General features: G+C 39.9%; 1 protein-coding gene across 1 annotated transcript in view; it reads left to right on the forward strand.

Annotated features, from left to right (window-relative positions):
- Positions 1-1,682: 1,682 nt before the first annotated feature.
- The window catches only part of EDNRA (endothelin receptor type A), a 54,604-nt gene continuing 36,422 nt past the window's right edge, over positions 1,683-19,864 (forward strand). The window contains exons 1-2 of the mRNA XM_045552091.1: positions 1,683-1,772; positions 5,513-5,999. Of these exons, the coding sequence (XP_045408047.1) occupies positions 5,580-5,999 (420 nt within the window). The 5' untranslated portion in view covers positions 1,683-1,772; positions 5,513-5,579. The remainder of the gene's footprint in view (positions 1,773-5,512; positions 6,000-19,864) is intronic.

Here is a 19,864-nt window from a genome sequence, read left to right on the forward strand (position 1 = left end):
CCATATGCCTAGAGGGTCACCGTTTACCTTTTTTTAAATGCAAAGTGGGCACTTACAAAAGCTATTTGTTATTCTGGCTGACTGACTTTCTCTCATAGAGAAGCTATATAGATAGAAGAGATTTAATGCACAGGGTAATACCTAGTCCAACCAGACTAGATGACTCTTAAGGCCCTTTTCAATGGTAGTAGATTCTTTCTGTGGATCTCTTTGATAGTTTTACAAAATGGTCCTCAGATTCTTTGACACTCCTCACATTGACAGTTGAGCTCTATATGAACTCACTGCTTGACTAATACAATTGAGCAGAAGTGACACTATGCCAGTTTCCGGGCCCAGCCCTTAAGAAATTGGCAGTTTCCACTTTGTGTCTCTTGGGACACTCATTCTTGGAACCCAGCCACCATGCTGTGAGGAAGCCCAAGCCACAAGTCTCCACAAGTCTTAGTGGAGAGATGCACGTGGACAAAAACTAACACTCAACACCAAGCAAGTGAAGTATCACGGAAGTGGATCCTCCAGCCCCAGCTACACAGAGCAAAAATAAGCTCTGCCCAAATTGCAGATTGATAAACAAAGTAAATGACTGCTGTTGTTTTAAGCCACTACATTTTATGGTGATTTGCTTAGCTGCAACAGATAACCAGAACAGTATGTGATGCAACCCGACCAGCGCTCTAACTTCACATTTCAACAATATGCTGATATCGACAGTGCACTGAAGGACTCCAAGAGTTTGTTGTTGTTTTTTTTTCACATGTCACAGGCAATGGCCTTTGTCCCTCATCTCCTCTCCCACCCCCAATTTAGTATGAAGTCCTGGCCATGATAAACATGCTGAGACCCACTTTCTGTGGGACTCTGAACCCTCATTGTTCGAATTTCTTGCGGAATCCCAGGTTTCCCTGAGCCACATGCTGGAACCTTCCATAGACTCTCCTGGGCTCCTTTGCTGTGTGGGCTAGAGGTCTGTAGCCTTGTGGCGCTGGCTTCAAGGTACAGGCTAGAAGCAAATGGTACTTGATCCAGTAAACTGCTGACCGCTTTGGCTCCCCAACTTCCTGTAAGCTTAAGAGGGCACACAAGCCAAGCGAAGGGGCAGGGAACACAGCCACCACCCTTGGACCCTGGCTCTGTCTCCAGTTGCTCCATCACAGATCGACCCTGCCTCCCTAACTTGAGCAAGGAGACGTCTTCCTCTGCAAGGCCTTTCAGATTTTTGAATCTTGTCTGTTAAAAACCCTACCCTCTCTCCTCGACCCACCCCCCTTCATTTCAGAAAGGAAATAGTTAAAAGACTCCTGCCCTTCGGGGCCTAGAAGGGGGCGGCAGCTTTGTGCTTTTTAGTGCCTGTGTCCCAGGAGAGCTGGAGGGGTAGGAAGCTCCTGCGGCCCCAGAGCGGGGCAGGTCTGGGAGCTTTGGGAGGAGAAGGGAGGACAGGCGGGAGGCGTGTTCCGCCGGAGTTTTCCTTTTCTTGCGAGCCTGGCGCGCGCGCGCGTACAGTCACCCCTCTGGTCTGGCGATTGTGGAGAGGCGGTGGCGCGGCTCCACCCCTGCCACCCGCTCGTCGCCGCAGGCCGGGGGCTCGGCGAGACCTCCCCAGAGAAGCCGCGCCTGGGAAGTTTTCCGAAGCCGAGGCCGCCGTGCCGCCGGGGCCGCCGCCGCGCCGGAGCCCGGGACACGCGCCACCCTCCGCGCCACCCGCCCTCGCCGGCTCCGGCTTCCCCGGGCCCGGGCGCCGCGCGGACCGTCTGTGCCTGCCGAGCTCCACGGTCGGTGCAAGTGTTTCCCATGCGGGACGGGGACGGGGACCGGGACGGGGTCTGGGTGGGGGTGAGGGAGACGCCGCCCAGGGCCCTCGGTTGGGAGGAGGCGGGAGCCAGGAGCGTCCTCGCCCGGCCGCGCCGCAGCGGGGGGCTGGCGCCCACCTGCCCAAGGGCGCTTGCGGGTGTGCTCGGGCGACCTGTGATGTTTGGGGAACTTCACCTCCCCAGGCGGGATTCGGATTTTAAGCTAAAGGCAGCCCAGCAGTTTTCCCCGGGTGTCCCTTTCTCCCCAGACAGAGAAGAACTTTGAGGAACATCACGTCCTCGTCGCTTGCTCCAGAGCCTACTTGTGGCGTTGGCGCCACAGCCCTTTCTGACCCGCTTGCGCCTTTTCCCCCGCGCACCCTGCTTATGCCAAGCGGAGCCAAGGGCACTTGGCGTGAGTGAGGGACTGATGTGTTCTGGAAAACCCTCGGTGTAGCTCGTTTTGGAAACCAGCCTGTGGAGGTCTGGCCGTTTTGTTCTGTGCTCTCCTTTAAAGGGCACTTGTTGCCTTCACGTGCAGAAAACAAGGACTGTTTCTAGATAGTCGGTCTCTGTTTACACCATCCTAATGGCTTTCTCCTGGTAGAGTTGGGACTGGGAGGCGTATTAAAGTCAGGCTGTGTCGCTAAGGAGAGTTGCTAATTTCTTACCCAGACAGCAAAACCACAGAAAACTTGTAAAAAGTTCAGAGTTTATTTGTTTTTTCCCCCTGCTTGTTAGCTAATTGAGAAACACCTTGGCAATCATTTCATGTGAATTAAATGCTTTAAACTCATGCCATTTTGGTAAGGTCGGAATTTCCGAATTACTGAGTACAGGTGAACTTTGATGCTGAGAGTCCGATATGTTAAATGGTTAAAGTGTAAGCATAAGGACTCAGTCCTCTTCCTTAATAATAGCTTTCATGCCCAGTAAGCTCTCAGGCCCCAGATAGGAAGAATGCTGGAATCCATAGACCATGTCCTTCAGGTCTGAACCTGAGATGCCTCGCTAGAGCTATGACCGATTGTGGCTGATGATTCAAAGCACGGTTTGACTCAGATCCATGGAAATGAGCTACAGACCCATCCTTGGAAGAGCATCCATTTGAGAGGGTTCTTTCATTTGGCTTTGTATTTTTCACCCGATGATAATATGATATCCACATACCTTTGCCAAGCATCCCTTAGTTTTGCAGCTTAAGATGTGTGAGGAGCTGACAGAGATGCCATCAGAAATGATTTCTGTGGTGGTGTCATTGTTGGAGGATGAAGGAAGGTGTTTTCAATGGTAGCTGGCTCACACCGTAGGAACCCACAGCCTTGGCCTTCCTAGCTCTTGCCGTAATCAGCTGACAGAGCAAACCAGCGTGCCGGCGGGGCCTTTGCTGAGTGGCGTAATACCCACAATGGCCAGGTCAGTTCACGAAATGGCCTTCTAGCTGACTCGAATAGGCAAAGAGCATTCTGTTTCTGGAAAGGGCCTCCTCTCTCTCATTTTTAAGAAAACTATTAGGGAAGGTTGGGTAATTGGGATGCTTTAATCACTAAACAAGATGTTCAAGTATTTCTTTTCCCTCATCTCTGTGATCCAAAAAAGAGGATGATAATAAGCTTCGTTCTTGAAGTGTGGTCTCCACTTTAGAGTGGAGATGGTGGCATTTCATAGGTCTCTCAATATTTGGTCACATACTCAGTAGGAAAAAGCTATTTATAACTGAGCCCAGGTAGAACTGACAGGTACATGGCATGCCCTTAGTTTTGAAAAATTGGTATTTTTATCACAGAATGAGTCACGTTCTATAAGCAAAATTAAGTGTCCTTCCACTTCTTGGTTATGAAACCTTGGCCTAATCACTTAACTTCTTCAAGAGACAGTTTCCTCATGAGTAAAATAAGGATATCTCTCCTGCCTACCTAGAGTTATAGAATTCAAGTCAGTTCATAGATGCATAAATAATCTGTTCCTGTTTGTTAAATGATATTATTTCAGGTTCCTGGGAAATATCTCTGGGTAAGGCAAAAATATGCAACACTTGTACCATATATTTACCGTACACCTTCTGTGCAACTTGAATAAATCTTATTTTGTCCACATATTGACTAAACCTAAGCCTTACTGATTTCCCAAGATAACTGTCAAAATTCCTAAAAGTGGTTAATACCAACCTTGACTAGAGTCAAGAAAAGGACACATTTTTTAAAAATGACATTATGACCCGGGTGTATATGATATAGACACATACACACACCATTGCGTAACTGAGGTTATGGTCTTTATTTAAGGATTCATAAAAGCCCACAGAAAAAGAAATATACAAAATATTGAAATGGGTGGTGCTATTTTTATTTACCTTTGACTATTCTGTTACTCTAAGCTCACTTGTCTTCTCAATGTCTTTTCCTTAAGGACTAAAGGAGAAACCTAGATTTCTTGGACAAAAGGGACCACTTGCTCTCTGCAAGTGACTTTAAAAAAAAAAAAAAAGCCAGATGGTAATTTCAAAACTGTCTAACCACCCTCTCAAGTCTATTGTTTTATCTAAACTCAGAAACTTCTGTAAAACATTTTTGATGCAAGTAAGGCACAAGAATGAGAGACAGAATGGTCTAGCCTGGTTAAAAGCTCAGGCTTGGAGTCAGACTGACCTGCCTTAGAATCGCAGAATTGCCACCTACTTACTGCCTGTAGCCTGGCCAAGCTACTTCACCTTCCTGAGCCTCTGTTTTCCCATCTTCAAAATGGAGCCATGAGTCCACTTCACAGGATCATTGTATGGATTTAGGGGCATCATTAATATAAAGTTGCACAGTGACTGGCATATAATAAATGTAGCTACATAGGATGGTATATAAAATAGCACGGGGACAGATGTCCCTTGGAAAACCAAATACTATGACTAGCCTGGGAAAGTCTGTTTCACTCATTGGCAAGTGTTGTGACGTTAATTTGTGAGACATGAAAATGAAAAAAATGTTAGAAGATATAGATTTTACACGTTAACCATCAAGATTTTCAAAATAAATATTTTGTTTTTATCAATTATTTCACTTTTAATTACAACTAAGATTGTTAAGTGCATTGATGGTGTTAACCAGAGTTCTGATTTTAAATTAACACTTTGTAACACATTAGATGGCTGCCTGTGCTGCACTTTATTCCTGTGTTCATTATGTACCATGTGTAAGGCAGCACATAATTTGGAAGATTGATTTTTAATTACAGAATTTGATAATTTTATTTTATGCCTCAATACTATGCAACTCTTACTGGGCATATATATCATGCCTTTTCTCTTTCATTAATAAATAAAATTTTGTATCTCAACTCTTCAAGATTTTTGTAATTCAGGTTCTCATCAGCCTTGGTGAAGAGAAAATAAGTAACTATTACTTGAAGGAAAAACTGACATATCCTCATCCGTACTATGAGCTACGTATAGAGATGAGGTAAAGGAGATAGATCTAGCCCAACAGAGCTTTGGTCTTTTCTAGTTTTGTTCTGCCATGAGGTAACCTAACATATATATATCTCGGGACTGTCCAGAAAGTATCCAGCCATGTAACTATTCTCATGCTATTAACAATGGCTGGATATAGCTCTCATATATCTTATCCAATTACCAAATATATCCTACATTTTAATTGAAGCAGTAAATAATCTTTGACTATGATTCTTTTTCAGCTGGATTTTGTAACAAAAATTCTTTTTTCTTTTTCCAGGTGGGGGAGAAACAGTGAGGGTGTAAAAGCAATACCATAAGAGACATTTCCTCAAATTTGCATCAAGATGGAAACCTTGTGCCTCAGGGCATCCTGTTGGCTGGTACTGGTTGGATGTGTAATCAGCGATAATCCTGAGAGATACAGCACAAATCTAAGCAATCATATGGACGATTTCACCACTTTTCATGGGACAGAGCTCAGCTTCCTGGTTACCACTCATCGACCCACTAATTTGGCCCTACCCAGCAATGGCTCAATGCACAACTATTGCCCACAGCAGACTAAGATTACTTCTGCTTTCAAATACATTAACACTGTGATATCTTGTACTATTTTCATCGTGGGAATGGTGGGGAATGCAACTCTGCTCAGGATCATTTACCAGAACAAGTGTATGAGGAATGGCCCCAACGCACTGATAGCCAGCCTTGCCCTTGGAGACCTTATCTATGTGGTCATTGATCTCCCTATCAATGTATTTAAGGTAGGAAATAACCACAAATGTATTTGCAGGTTTGAACACTTGCTCTGATTCCACACTGAGAGTCGCCGCAGTTATTTAACATTTGGGATTTTACCTGTGTTTTTATCGAGAGCTATTTCTGCTGTCTTGAAACTACTGAGATTTTAAAATTTTATTATTTGTTACATGTTATACTTATTTTCCAACTTCATTGTTCACAAAATAGTATTTCAAGGATGACAGTTCAAAATCATGGTATTTCATGGACTGGATTCTTGCTGGTTGGGTGGGTAGGCTTGGCCAGATCACTGAATTTTTTTGAGATTCAATTTCTAGGGTGAGATCTACTGAGCTCAGAAGGTACTTGAAATAAATATATCTTCAGTCTCAATTACTTTTTTAATGTGATGCTGCTCAGAAGCTAGAGATCCACAGTACAGCTTGAAATGAAAAGTACCTATTTTCTTTTGACTGGGTGGATGGTTACAGCTAAAGGGCATCCTGGCATTTCTCAGTATCTGGTGACTTAGAGATAACAGAATCCATGTGAGGCAGCCGGTATTAACCTCCCTGAGCAGTATTACTAACTGAACCACTTAAAATAGGCCTACTTTACTGTTGTCTCCTTCATTTCTTCAGTTTATGTTTATTGAGTGCCCACCCTAAGCTAGGCAATAAGGATCTAACAGCAAGTAAGACAAAGTTAATGCTTCAGTGGGAAAGGACAGTAACTCACCAACCAATACTGCGATCACCTTGCTAAAGAGACTTTTTAGTACCAAAACAAACTGGAGCCAGAAAGAATTAGTTATTCCATATTTGGTGTAGTGGTTGTGAGTGGAAAATTGCTGCAAGACTTCAAATGTACTAAAATTCAAATGAAATTGAATGATCTATGCCAGATTTTATGAAATGTGTTTATTCTAAACCCCGGGGGAAGCACTTTCCTCAGCCTTTTTTTTCCTTCTGTGTATTATCCATAGAAACAAACTATTCTAGGAGGTAATATTGTGAAATATTACTTTAAATGACAAGTTTTGTCAATTGAAAACATGATACATTTTAAGTAGGACAGTAGTCTCTCAGTTTCCAACAAGTATACTTAAACTGCAATCAAATTATATTAGCCTGCTAGAAAAATTGAGGTCTAACAATAAAGATGAAAATAATGATTAAAACTTTGAACATTACAAATAAAAACCTTTCAAAATTACACCAATACACTGTTTTCAAAATTGGGAAAATTAAGCAACAAATAATCAAAAAATATTACCATCCCCTTCTACAGAATAGCATAAATATGTATGTTTTCTATTAGAACTTGAAATGGGAATTTAGAACCAAACTATGATGCAAAATTGAGAATGTGCAATCAATTTAAAAGACTTAGCATATGCTACAGAACTTTAATTTTTTCTTTTAAAAAGTTCTTAATTTTCTTTTTATGAAATATTATGTGTACGCAACGTTTGACTTTCTGCTGACATTTCTCTTTAATGACAGATTTGAAAATGTTGACATGACTCTTACTCAAAATTTGACTCTCACCTGTCACAGTGTGGAGTATTAAACATTGATTATTCGTACTTATGAACTAGTTAACCAACTCATCATTGCTCAAGAGAATAATTAACCATCTCTGAATTAATAATTCCCTGCTGCCGTTCACTCTGAAGCAAACTACATAAGATTTGACCATGTGCAAAGCATCTTCTTAGCAAGCTAATATCCACAGCTGCTAGGATGGAAACCTGCTTATCTCTTTGAGGTGCTACTGCCAATCACCAGATTAAGCTTCATTTCTATTCCATAGCAACATTTTAAGTCAGATCATCTGGAATATCTCCAAATGTGGTGCACATCCAAGTAAAACTTTGTTTTACATTCATCTAGAAATGGATAAAAATGAACACGTCTTTATTTGACCATATGGCCTTCCTAGAAATCCAATACTTTATATACCTTACTGTAGTTCCAAATAATGGGGACAATTTGACTGTGGTATTTTTACATCATAGGAGTACATTTGTGTAATTCTTGTTTTTCTAAAACTCTTGTAATGAGTCATTTAACCAATATTAATTTTAGAAAGTAAACTTTTTGGGCCAAAAAAAAAAAAAAAAAACCCCGACTTTTTAGTCATTTCAATCTTCTTCCAGAATCAAAGAGGGAAAAAAGCACTGGATTATGCTAAAAAGCTTCCCAATAGTTAGGGGCAATCTCCATGTCTTTCTGTAATCCTCTTCTCTAGGTCAGGAGACCAGAACGTGTTGCTATTCTACTAACTTCTGCCAGGGATAGTCAAGAGAAATCCTTCCAGGCAGTCTGAGCTCCAAGCCCCCAGTCCTTTCCTCCACAGCTGCCTCCCGCAGTAAGATCTGGCTGCTCTGGAGTCTCTCACAGTCAGATCTGTGGATTCCTCTAACCAAGTCAAGTTCACTACCTCTGTACTTCAGGGCAAGGTAGCAGCTGTCCATCTCACTTTACCATTATATATAGGTACTATGAAATTAGTATGTAGACTTGGAGAACATTCCATTAAAAGTATGCATGAACCTTCTTTATCTCCCCAACTTTTAAAAGAATTGGAATAAAAGAATGGTTGAAAGTGTCTGCTATGCTCTTCAAAGAAAGATGAGTTTTCAAATTACACATTGTTGTAATTATATCACTTGCTTTTATGCTCAGTTCTAAGGTGTCTGCAGACAGAGAGCATTGCGTTGAGTCATATCAGAGTCAGTATACGTGGAAGTAAACAATGTGAAGATCATGTCTCGGGGCAAGCTAGAATTGCTGATTAGACTGTAATAATGTTACAAGGAAAATGAGAGGGTGTGATAAAGTGTTCTTTCTATTAACATTTTATTCTCCTTCTCTCACTTTGAAAGAGACTGTGCTGAAACTGGTTCTTAGGTCAATGTGATGTGAAACACAACTGAAAAGCAATGCAACAGGTATCAGCTGTGTTATTTCTGATCTGTCATTATCCTGTGGAGCTGGTGCTGGGTGGCTCTGCATGGTCTGTGGGCATGGGGGGGTGGGGGTTACTCCACACCTGAATTTCCAGAAGCGTCTTAATTGGTCTCCATATCTTCAGAGCTTCTTCCCTTCAACCTATTCTAGACTTCACATCTACTTATCAAGTGCCACTCCTTCCTCAAAAGCTCCCATCTGTCCCCCTGCCTCCACCCATGTTTAACAGCCAAGGCTCCCCACACTCTGGCCATACGTTACCTACTTCTTACTAATTCCCAACACGCGCATGCTCAGCTCTTGTCAGAATGCCATCACTACCCCTAAGGAACATTCTTTGCCCTAAATAACATTCTCAGAGAGTCTTAATATAGTCACCAAATTTCTGCTGCTGAAGCATTTACAGATCCTAAACTGAGAAAATGAGTTAACTCTAGAGTTATATATGTTGCATCAAGAAGAAATAAACCGAAAAAATGAAGAGAAAGTCCTCTGGCCCTTGCTTACACTTTCACACACACAGACACACACACACACAACCTGGTGACAAAAGAAAATCAGCAATCTGACAAAGTAAAATTTAAAGCAGAAGGAACCAAAGAAAGCAAATGGATGCCAGTTGCCTTCCTGGTTTTTGAACATACGAAGACTTTGCAAATGGTAATGTTGAAGAAAAGCTATTACTAAGTTTATCAAAAGAGAACTCTGATTTTTAATTGTTCAAAAAACAGATAATATCACTAATTGCAAGAGAAGATAGACAAAAACAGGAGGGAGGCAGGGAAAGGGTTAGCCAACTCTTTCATATAGCCGAGTTTATAACCTAAAATGGTGATGGGATCCAGTTGTCAAGAATTTACATTATCTGATATCCTGTATTTTCAAGAAGTGTAAAAACTTGGCCAAATAAACTAATCTGTATATAAAATATTTATATTTGTTAGAATGGCAAAACAATTAAAACATTGTCTCTGTGTTTGGGCACCAAAAATAGTATCCAGTTACTAAATGACAAAATAGATTAGAAGTATAGAATTTCATAATTTTATTCATTAAAGATTATGAGATTATATTTATGCCCTGGAGTGTTGCCTATAGGGAGACGGGTTATAATTTTGAGTAGAGTGGAAACCCTAAAAGTGACGTTTGTGCATGGGCCAAGGCGTGGCACCCTGTAGTTTCAGGACAACAGCTCCCCCCGACACACACAGACATCCCCATAAACCACTGTACTGGCCTCTTAAGCAGAAACAGGAATGTGGGGAACTACGCCAGTGAGAGAAATAAAGAGGATTAGAATGATGGCCATATGAAGAAGCAAGAAGTAGAGTCCAGTGGCTTAGCAGGGACACTTCTGACATGCACAGCAGGGAGCTGACAGCAGTGATGCCACAGGTGATACTCCAGGTAAATAATGTCTCCATGTTGCAGAAAGTGGACCTGTGAGAACCACAGAGTCCAGTAACTCTGACTGTTGGGTACTAATTCTGCCCACTCTAAGCAACCACCTCTTACTGAGGACAAGGAAAAATAAACAAATACAATTTCTGTATGAAATTATCAGGCATATTTTGCAATGAGAAGTCAAGACTCCCAATGTGTTGCCCTGGCAGGGGATCTGAGCAATGTGGAAACCAGAGACGTCCGCACAGACCCAGTTATCTCCATCTTCTCACAGCCTTTGATATCTTGTGCAACTGGGGGCCATCCTTTTGGGACAGCCACACAAAAGCTGTTGCTGGACATGTCAAATCACCACAGCAATTTGTGTCTCAAAAATAAACTGCCACGACTGACGGATTGGATGCCTCAAACATAGTAGATGTTCAGCAGTGCTGGTTGTTTTGATTTGATTTGATTAGGGCCTTTACTGGTGAAATTAATGTCTAATGAGATTTCTCTGAGATTTTCGAGTTCACGTGAATGATGATGATGATGATGGTGATGATTTGTCCAAGGGATTCTTCTTCATTGACAGACAAGGCAAAAGGCATTATCCATAGTCTGTACACACTATCCCCCAAGGGAGTCAGAGCACCCACCAAATTCCATATGTGATAAAGGTGTGATTTCCCTTTCACTGCATCATCAAGCAAATAAACACACACCTTTCTCATGCACTCCAGTAATCATGCTATAATCCTAACATTAGCTATAGAAACCGCATACTCTAAATTCTAAGAGAAAAAAATGTGTCCCTGGACCAAGATCTCTGTCCCTTGTTGGTGCATAGTATCCCTGCTAGACGTTTGCCCATGAGGTAGCTCCGACCCTGCCTCCTCTCCAGGCACCTGTCTCTCCATACTTTTCTTTGACCTCTGTGTACTCCAGCTAGCCTGGCCTACCTGGGAATATGAAGGTGATCCTTCTACCTGGGATATTTTCCACTCATGCCTCCTCTGGCTCACTCCACTTTATTCTTCAGATCTCAGCTGAAGCATCTCTTTATCTGGCAAGTGTCCATGACCCAGACTGGGATAGTGCCTCTCCCATGTGCTCCCAAGACATCCTCTATTAACCCTATAATAGCATTTAACACACACTCTATTGTATTTGCCAATTCCTTTGCCTGCCTGAAAATTCCTTGAGTCACGCTGCCATCTCTCTCATTTATCATTGTATCTCCTGTGCCCAGCTTAAAAAATAGCTGATGAATGGGTATCAAAAGAAAATGTACTGTATTGCCTCTATTGGAATGTTTTTCTCCCATACAATTCCAGATCTAAAAGCAGACTTGCTTATTGAATTTATTGCATTTCTACTTTTTTCCTGAAAACCAGAAGGTCTCAGGGTCCATAAATCTGAAAGAAGCACACGAGAAGCAGAGCAGAACATAACAGCAGGATGGTTTGCCCCTTCCCTTTGTCTCTAGAGGTCAAGAGTTCCTGTCGTAGGGTTCAGGCATTGCGTTGTTTAATTTCCTCTCTCCTTTGGTGCACATAATTAATCGAAGAGTCCCTTTCCAAGATTTCTCTGCAATATTCTTTCTTTGAGCATAGTTGTAATTGTGGTTTCAATTGAAATATTAAACCTACAAGTGATTTGGAATATCAAAATGAGCATTCCTATCCCCAAAGATTTTATTTCCTGTAGGAAATAAATAGGTTGATTTTCTGGCATTGCTAAGACATGCACATTGCAAAAAGTCATTATGCTAACTAGCTGACTTAAGAATATACTTACATATAAAATGACAGAGTGATAAATTTATTAGCCAATTTGCTGTTTGTAATAAGGAAGTTGCTGTCTGGGAAGCCTTCAGAACCCTGTCCAGCTCTACCTCCCCTTCTGAATTTTCGTTTCCTGTGTCTGGGAACCTCATTGCCTCTCTCATGGTCATGCTAAGTAATTATTCTCATGTGCGCTTACTCTGCTAACCCTCTGCGTTTGGGTCACAGCACAGTTATTCTCGCTTCGGGGATGGGGGATGGAAACCATCCTTAACTGCAGGGTTGTTCCCAGGGTGGAGGAGGGAGGGATGGTTTCAGTCCCGTTCTTGTTAGTAAGGTGTCGAGATGTAAACAGATTCATGTTCATCAAAAAGTTCAACTCACTGGAAGAGTTTGCTGTCTTCTAAATTTAATATGAAATAACGATGCATAAAAGTTTTAGGCTTGAGAAAAGAATTTTCACCTGGTACGTTGTGTGTGTGTGTGTGTGTGTGTGTGTGTGTGTGTGTGTGTGTGTGTGAATGTTGCCCTGATCAGCATTCTGATCACTACAAGCAGATGTTCTGGCTGTTTTATTCTGAAGTACTTCTATATTGTAATCTTAAGAGTTGCTTTATTATTATACAAAGTGTATACAGTTAGTATAAAGTGTGCAAACTAAGATGAAGGGGGATGGGGAATCAAGTTTACTGTCTCTGAGGTTCATTTTAAGCCTGGAGTGGTTAAATAAGGAATGTTCTAAGAAATTCCGTCAAAATAAATCTGATACACTGCCAGAAATTCTACAACTGCCTTCTAAATCTATCATATTCTCTTGAGAGTTAGAATTATTGCTTTCTATAGCTACAATTTTATTTTTAACTAGGTCTAGTTTTTGTTGGAAAAACTGTCCTAAGATTAAAAAAAAAAAAGCTAATAGTTGAAAATAAACTTAATAATGAAACTGAATGTATTATTCAGTGTTAATTTTTGGTAGCCTTATGTTTAAATTTGAACATAAGAAATTATACAAAACCACATACTCTGAAGTGTTTCTTTAAATTTGAAAGTTTAAGCCCTCAGTGTTCTTGGGCTCAGGAACCTAAAATCAAATGTGGCCTCAGAAAGACTTAATATTATTTTTGATTGTGCAAATTTAGAGGTCACTTGTCTGAATTTAAATACCTCTAAGAGTTTCACTGACATTCTAACTTCTGAAACAACTTACTTGGAGACTGGTACCAACAATGGAAGAAAGTCAAATTATGCTTCTCATAATACTTGCCCTAAATGTGGGACTGCCATTATTTTGGATGAAATTTATACTAGAAGTCGTAGAGGTGGCTGCTGAGTAGCCATTTGGTTACTCAATGATTTTAGGTCTGTCTTCTCTAAATGCTCTTCATTTATTCATCCAATAAAGACATTGGAGAAATAGAAAACAAACATCCTTGCCCTTGTAGAACTTACATCCTAGTAGAATATCAAGACAAAAAGGAAGATAAATAAATAAATATTATTAATATGTAGTATGTGAGATAAGTGCTAAGGAGAAAAGTAAAATGGGGAAGGGGGATAGAAAGGAGATAGGATATTGATTTTAGAGTAGGTGGCTAAAGAAGGCCTCAATATAAGCTAATAGTTAAGTAAAAACTTAAAAGAGATGAAGGAACAAACCATGCAGCTATCTAAGGTAAGAGCATTCTAGTTAGAGTAAACAGCAAGTACAAAGGCCCTGAGGCAGGAATGTGCCTGGAGGGTTAAAGGAACAGCAAGGAGGCCATGGAAGGTGAATGGAAGGGAGAGAGTGGGAGCAGATGAGGTCACATGGATATGAGTGTATGGTAAGAGTTGGGGAGAGGCAGATCACAAGAGCCTAATAATACTGTGACCATATCATTTACTGTCCAAACCAGAACACTTTTGAGAGTAAAAAGAGACATCATATATTATTACATCTGGACAGTAGGCATAAGCCAGGATTGTCCTGGATAAACCAGGAAAAATGGCCTCACTACCTATACACCTTTAAAAAGCCTTTGATTTTTCCTCTGAATGAGATAGGAAGTTTTTGGAAAGTGCAGATGGGTGACATGATCCTGTTTATATTTTAACAAGAACATTCTGGCTACTGTGTTCAAAGCATTTCCTAAATCAATGAAGGAAAAATATCCAATCTTAAATATGTGTTAGTACCAATATATGACATGAGAATATTATATTACCTAAAACTTAGTGTTTACACTATGCCAAGCTAACTCATGTGACCATCACAACAAATCTGTGCTATACCACTGTTGCTTGAATTTTAAATGAAGAAACTAAGGCACAGAGTGTTAATTTCCTTGAGATCACACTGCTAGGAAGTGGTAGAGCCAGGACTTAGATCCAGTCTGATCCCAGAGGTTGTGCTGTTAGCTAAGTGGCCATACTGCTTCTTGTCCATACACCTCATGAGACAAACTTTATAATTATCAAAATGTCATCCATAGCACAGAAATAGACTTTCAAAGAACTGTCCGAAAATGAAAATCATTCCCTTTTATCTTTTTCATTAAATCCAACAGCTTCTTTAGTTCCTTATTTAAGACAGAAATAACACATCATATAGGAAAGTGTGTACGAGAGAGAGATTGCTGTCCAAAATAGCGTCTATGTTGTAACTCTTGCAGAGTGCCTTAGAACATCTGGTAGACAGGATTTTTGTATCCTATACTCATTGTCATGTTAGTGAGGTCAACTGATGGAAGGAGAGCCAGAAAACAAAAAATAAATAAACTTAGAAGAAAGGTTTAGTTCTTTGATGGAATAATTGCCTAAACACATCTGCTCAGAGGAATACTTTTTGCCAAACGAATGTCTTATCCACTTATCACGTGAAAGGCTAGGCTAATTGTCTGTGGACACAACACAGAAAAATGAATGTCTATGGCTAGCGCATAGTTTCAGTTGGGGTAGAGACATCAGGCTTTATTGATAAAGCTAAATGTTGCAACCCTACGGGTTTACCACATGCACAGGAATTAAAAGTCGAGTGTGGAAGCATAACAGATGACATCTGGGATATGTCCAAACTGACAATTAAAAAGAAGCCAGAGGCCAGGCGCGGTGGCTCACGCCTGTAATCCTAGCACTCTGGGAGGCCGAGGCAGATGGATCGCTCAAGGTCAGGAGTTCGAGACCAGCCTGAGCAAGAGTGAGACCCCGTCTCTACTAAAAAAATAGAAAGAAATTATCTGGCCAACTAAAATATATATAGCAAAAATTAGCCGGGCATAGTGGTGCATGCCTGTAGTCCCAGCTACTCGGGAGGCTGAGGCAGGAGGATCGCTTAAGCCCAGGAGTTTGAGGTTGCTGTGAGCTAGGCTGACGCCACGGCACTCACTCTAGCCCGGGCAACAAAGCGAGAAGCTGTCTCAAAAAAAAAAAAGAAAAAATAAGCCAGAAATCCTCAATTTTTTAAGGTTTATATATAATGCATATCTTTTGTGAAATAGTCCCATTAAATCTAAAGAATGAGGAACCTTATTATTTATTCTTAATTTTTACAGTAACAAGTAAAGGAAACAATATTGAGCATGTTTAAAATGTCCAAAATCTACTTTTAGTTCTTTGAGGAATCTCCATCCTACTTTCTGTAGAGGTTGTACTGATTTGCAGTCCCACCAACAATGTATAAGTGTTCCTTTCTCTTTGCATCCTCACCAGCATCTGTTATTGTGGGACTTTTTGATAAAAGCCATTCTCAGTGGAGTTGGGTGATCTCTCATTGTGGTTTTGATTTGCATTTCCTTGATTATTGGAGACACTGAGCATTTTTTCACGTGTTTGTCGGCCACTCTCTATCTTCTTTTGAAAAGTTTCTGTCCGTGTCTTTTGCCCACTTTTTAACAGGGTCATTTGATGTTTTCTTGCTGATTTGCTTGAGTTCTTTGTAGATTCCAGTTACTAGCCCTTTACTGGATGTATAGCATGCAAATATTTTCTCCCATTCTGTAGGTTGTCTATCCATTTGAATGATTGTTTCCTTGACTGTACAGAAGCTTTTTAATTTGATCAGGTCCCATTTATTTATTTATTTCTTGTTGCTGTGGTTCCTTTGGGGGTCTTCTTCATAAATTTTTTGCCTAGGCCAATATCTATAAGAGTTTTTCCAACACTTTCTTCTAGAATTCTTATAGTTTCATGTCTTAGGTTTAAGTCTGTATCCACCATGAGTTGATTTTTGTGAGTGGTGAGAGGGACAGATCCTGTTTCAGCTTCTACATGCAGCTATCCAATTTTCCCAGCACCATTTATTGACTAGGGATTCCCTACCTCCAGTGTATGTTTTTGTCTGCTTTGTCAAAGATCAGATGGCTATATGAGGATGGATTCATATCTGGGTTCTTTGTTCTGATCCATAGAACTATGTTTCTGTTTTGTGCCAGTACCATGCTGTTTTGGTTACTATAGCCTTGTAGTGTAGCTTGAAGTCTGCTGAAGTGATGCCTCCTGATTTGTTCTTATTACATAAGGTTTCTTTTCATTTGTTTGTTTTTGTTTTTCAAATATCACTGTGACTTTTGTTGAACTGCTACTCTCTACTGTCTTCTTCTTTTTTTTTTTTTATTTATTCAGGACATTATTGGGGTACACTTTGGTTACAATGTGTTTGCCCCACCCAAGCCAGGGCTCCAAGTGTGTCCCTCCTCCATACAGTGTGTTCCGCTTCAATTAGTTGTGGGTTTATTCCCCCCACCCCCCACCAGCACCCAATGAGTATTACTACCATGTGAACACCTTAGTGTTGGTCAGTTAATACCAATTTGATGGCGAGTACATGTGGTGCATGTTTTTCCATCCTTGTGATACCTCACTTTGAAGGATGGACTCATCTTTTCTGATTCCATATGAAGCACAGAACTACTTTTTTCTAGGTCTGTTAAAAATAACATTGGTATTTTAATGGGGATCGCATTGAATCTGTAAATCACTTTGGGTAGTATAGACAGTTGAACAATGTGGATTCTGCTGATTCATGAGCACAATATGTCTTTCCATCTGTTTATATCCTCTGCAATTTCTTTCCTTAGTGTTTTGTAGGTTGTCTATCAAAATATGAAAGGTAGTGGATATACATTTATTGGCCAAATATTGAATAACATATTATGCCCCATCCCACATGAGTTTTATGATAAAGCAATTTTGCAAAATGTCTATACAAAAAACATCTCTGACCACTGTGACCTTTTTTTAGCTTGAAGGAAGACTTAAGACTTCATTTCATAAAATAAAAATATCTAGAATACACCAAAGTTTTTCTTTTAAAATGGTGTCATTTATGTCATAAATATGGCATTTCACTGCATATTTTCATTGTTTCCACAAATATTATTTGCTTATAGAAGCTAAAGCTGTGAAAATTAGGGTACTGTTACATTATTTGAGTCATAATGGTTTTTAAACTTTTAAACATTTTATTGTAGTATGCATAAAGAAAAATGTGCATAAGTGTCAGCTTTGTGAATTTTCACAAAATGAACATGTGTGTAACCAGGATCAATAGCACCCAGAAGTCTCCCAGTCACTACCCCATATATGTATGTTGAATATATATAAATATGTATATAAAATAGCTATATATGTATAAAGATAACTGTAATATTTATGTATCAATATATATAGCTATGTACTAAAAATATACTTTCAACCTAACTCTTCTTGATCACAATCCTGTTATATTTTTAATCAGTAATTTTGGAGAACTATACCAGGACATGGTACAAAATTAGGAACTAGGCAGAATTTCCTAGACAGAAATTTTTTCTAATTCTAAAAGCTTTAAAGCCTTGTGTGGCCTATGTGTGAACTTTGTCTACTATAATTCTTCTTTGCTTTTCAAGAAAATCTATTATCTTCTCCCATAATGGATAATTCCCAAATCAACTCACACATTGACTAAGCATCTATAGAATACACAGAGAAATCTAGATAGCCAGGCCTTCGAGTTGCTCATATTCTATTTGAAAGTACAAGCAAATATTCGATAAAGTTACCCTAAATACCAGGGAAGTTTTATACTTAAGTATTGTGTTGAGCTTTTTGAGGCCACAGAACACACACACAAAAAATAATATTTTTAATGTGAAACACCTATAAACATTTTCTTTAAAAACAGAAAAACTATCATCTCTCCTTCTCCCAGAGTAATATATACAGCTCAAACAAAATTAATCAATCTCAAGAGATATAGAAGGAAAATTAGGTTTTAACATTTCCATTACTGTTATAATAAATGGATACTTATTTTAAAACATACCATGAAACACAGATTAAGAAGCAGTGATTATAAACAGCAAATGTTGTAAGAGTCAAAATTGGATTAATGGAGTTTTTCAGACAATCTGCCTTAAGATTATTTTTGTGAAACAACTTATTGTGGGTTTGCTGGTTGCTAGGTAAATCTTTGAGTTTAGTTGTAATTTGGTTACTGTGTTACACTAACACAAGACTGGTAGAGTGGGAAGTGTTGATATAGAAATTTATGAATTTTCTTACCTCTATGCTATAAAAGTCGGGGACTATTTCTTTGGTAATGGACAAGAAGACATGTCACACACAAAGAGGAAGTGGTGAAAAAGATAAGAACTACCCCATGGTCCTTGTGTGTATAACTGTATGTATACATGTAATTTTGTGGCACAGATATTCTCTGCATACATCGGACCTTTCTAACATGTTGGGCAAAAGGACAGGGGAGCAACAGGGATGGAGGAAAGGAAGCAGAGTTGGGTGATGGAGTTCCACCCTTGAGACTCAGCTATGTAATTCAGCCAACACTCAAAAGACATTTCAAATATATTTGAGGAAGGGAAGGAGGGAGCACAGACTCAGAGAGTGAGGAATCAACACCTGTACTTCGAATTATGTGAAAGCAGCTTGAGGAACCAGAACACTGAGCTGTGTATAATTTTACAGAGGCATTAATTCGAATCAGCTCTCCCTACAGGCTGGTGTAATAGAGGCAGCCTCTCAGTGGCTATACCAGAGCCCACTTCTGTGGTTTTAAAATCCTTTGCTTGTATGCAGTAACTCTAATGAACTCTCATGAAGTGATAAACATTTACTTTCTTTGTGGAAATGGCCCAGAAGAGAAAGCTGGTACTAGAACTGAAGATGTCTAATAAAGTTGTCTCTTAGCCAGAAACTTTGGATAAATGATTGAGTGGAGAAAAGTAAGTGCCTTAGGGCTTAATATTTGTCATTCGATCACGTTTTAGATTCTAGGATCTTTGGCACATCCCCCCCTTCTGTTCAGACTACCTGTTCTCTGCTGAAGACAGGCACATGCCTGGGCAGGGGCAGTTGCTATGCTAGCAGTGGGTATGCACTCACACATTTTCCCTTTGGTATTCCATAAACTAGAGAAAATGCTAATTTTTATTTTTTGAATAGGGAGTGCATTTATATGTATTAAAAAATCAAGAAAATAGAAAAAAGTATTGGGAAGTCTTCCTCCTAGACCAGTCCCTGACCACCCAATTTCCGCACCCCACCCCCTACAGGGAATCACCTTTACAGGATTCTTCTGTATTTTTCCAGTGTTTCTTCATGCACATATAAGAAAATCTAAATATATATTCTTATTCTCTCCCCTGTTTCTTATACAGCGTTCTACACCTTGTTCTTTTCAATTGACAGTATATCCTGGAGATCTTTGAATATCAATATATAAAAAGCTACCTGATTCTTTTTTACAGTTTCATTGTATCCCATTGTGGG

The sequence above is a fragment of the Lemur catta genome, chromosome 5 (genome assembly GCF_020740605.2).
Source record: "Lemur catta isolate mLemCat1 chromosome 5, mLemCat1.pri, whole genome shotgun sequence".
Classification (NCBI taxonomy): domain Eukaryota; kingdom Metazoa; phylum Chordata; class Mammalia; order Primates; family Lemuridae; genus Lemur; species Lemur catta.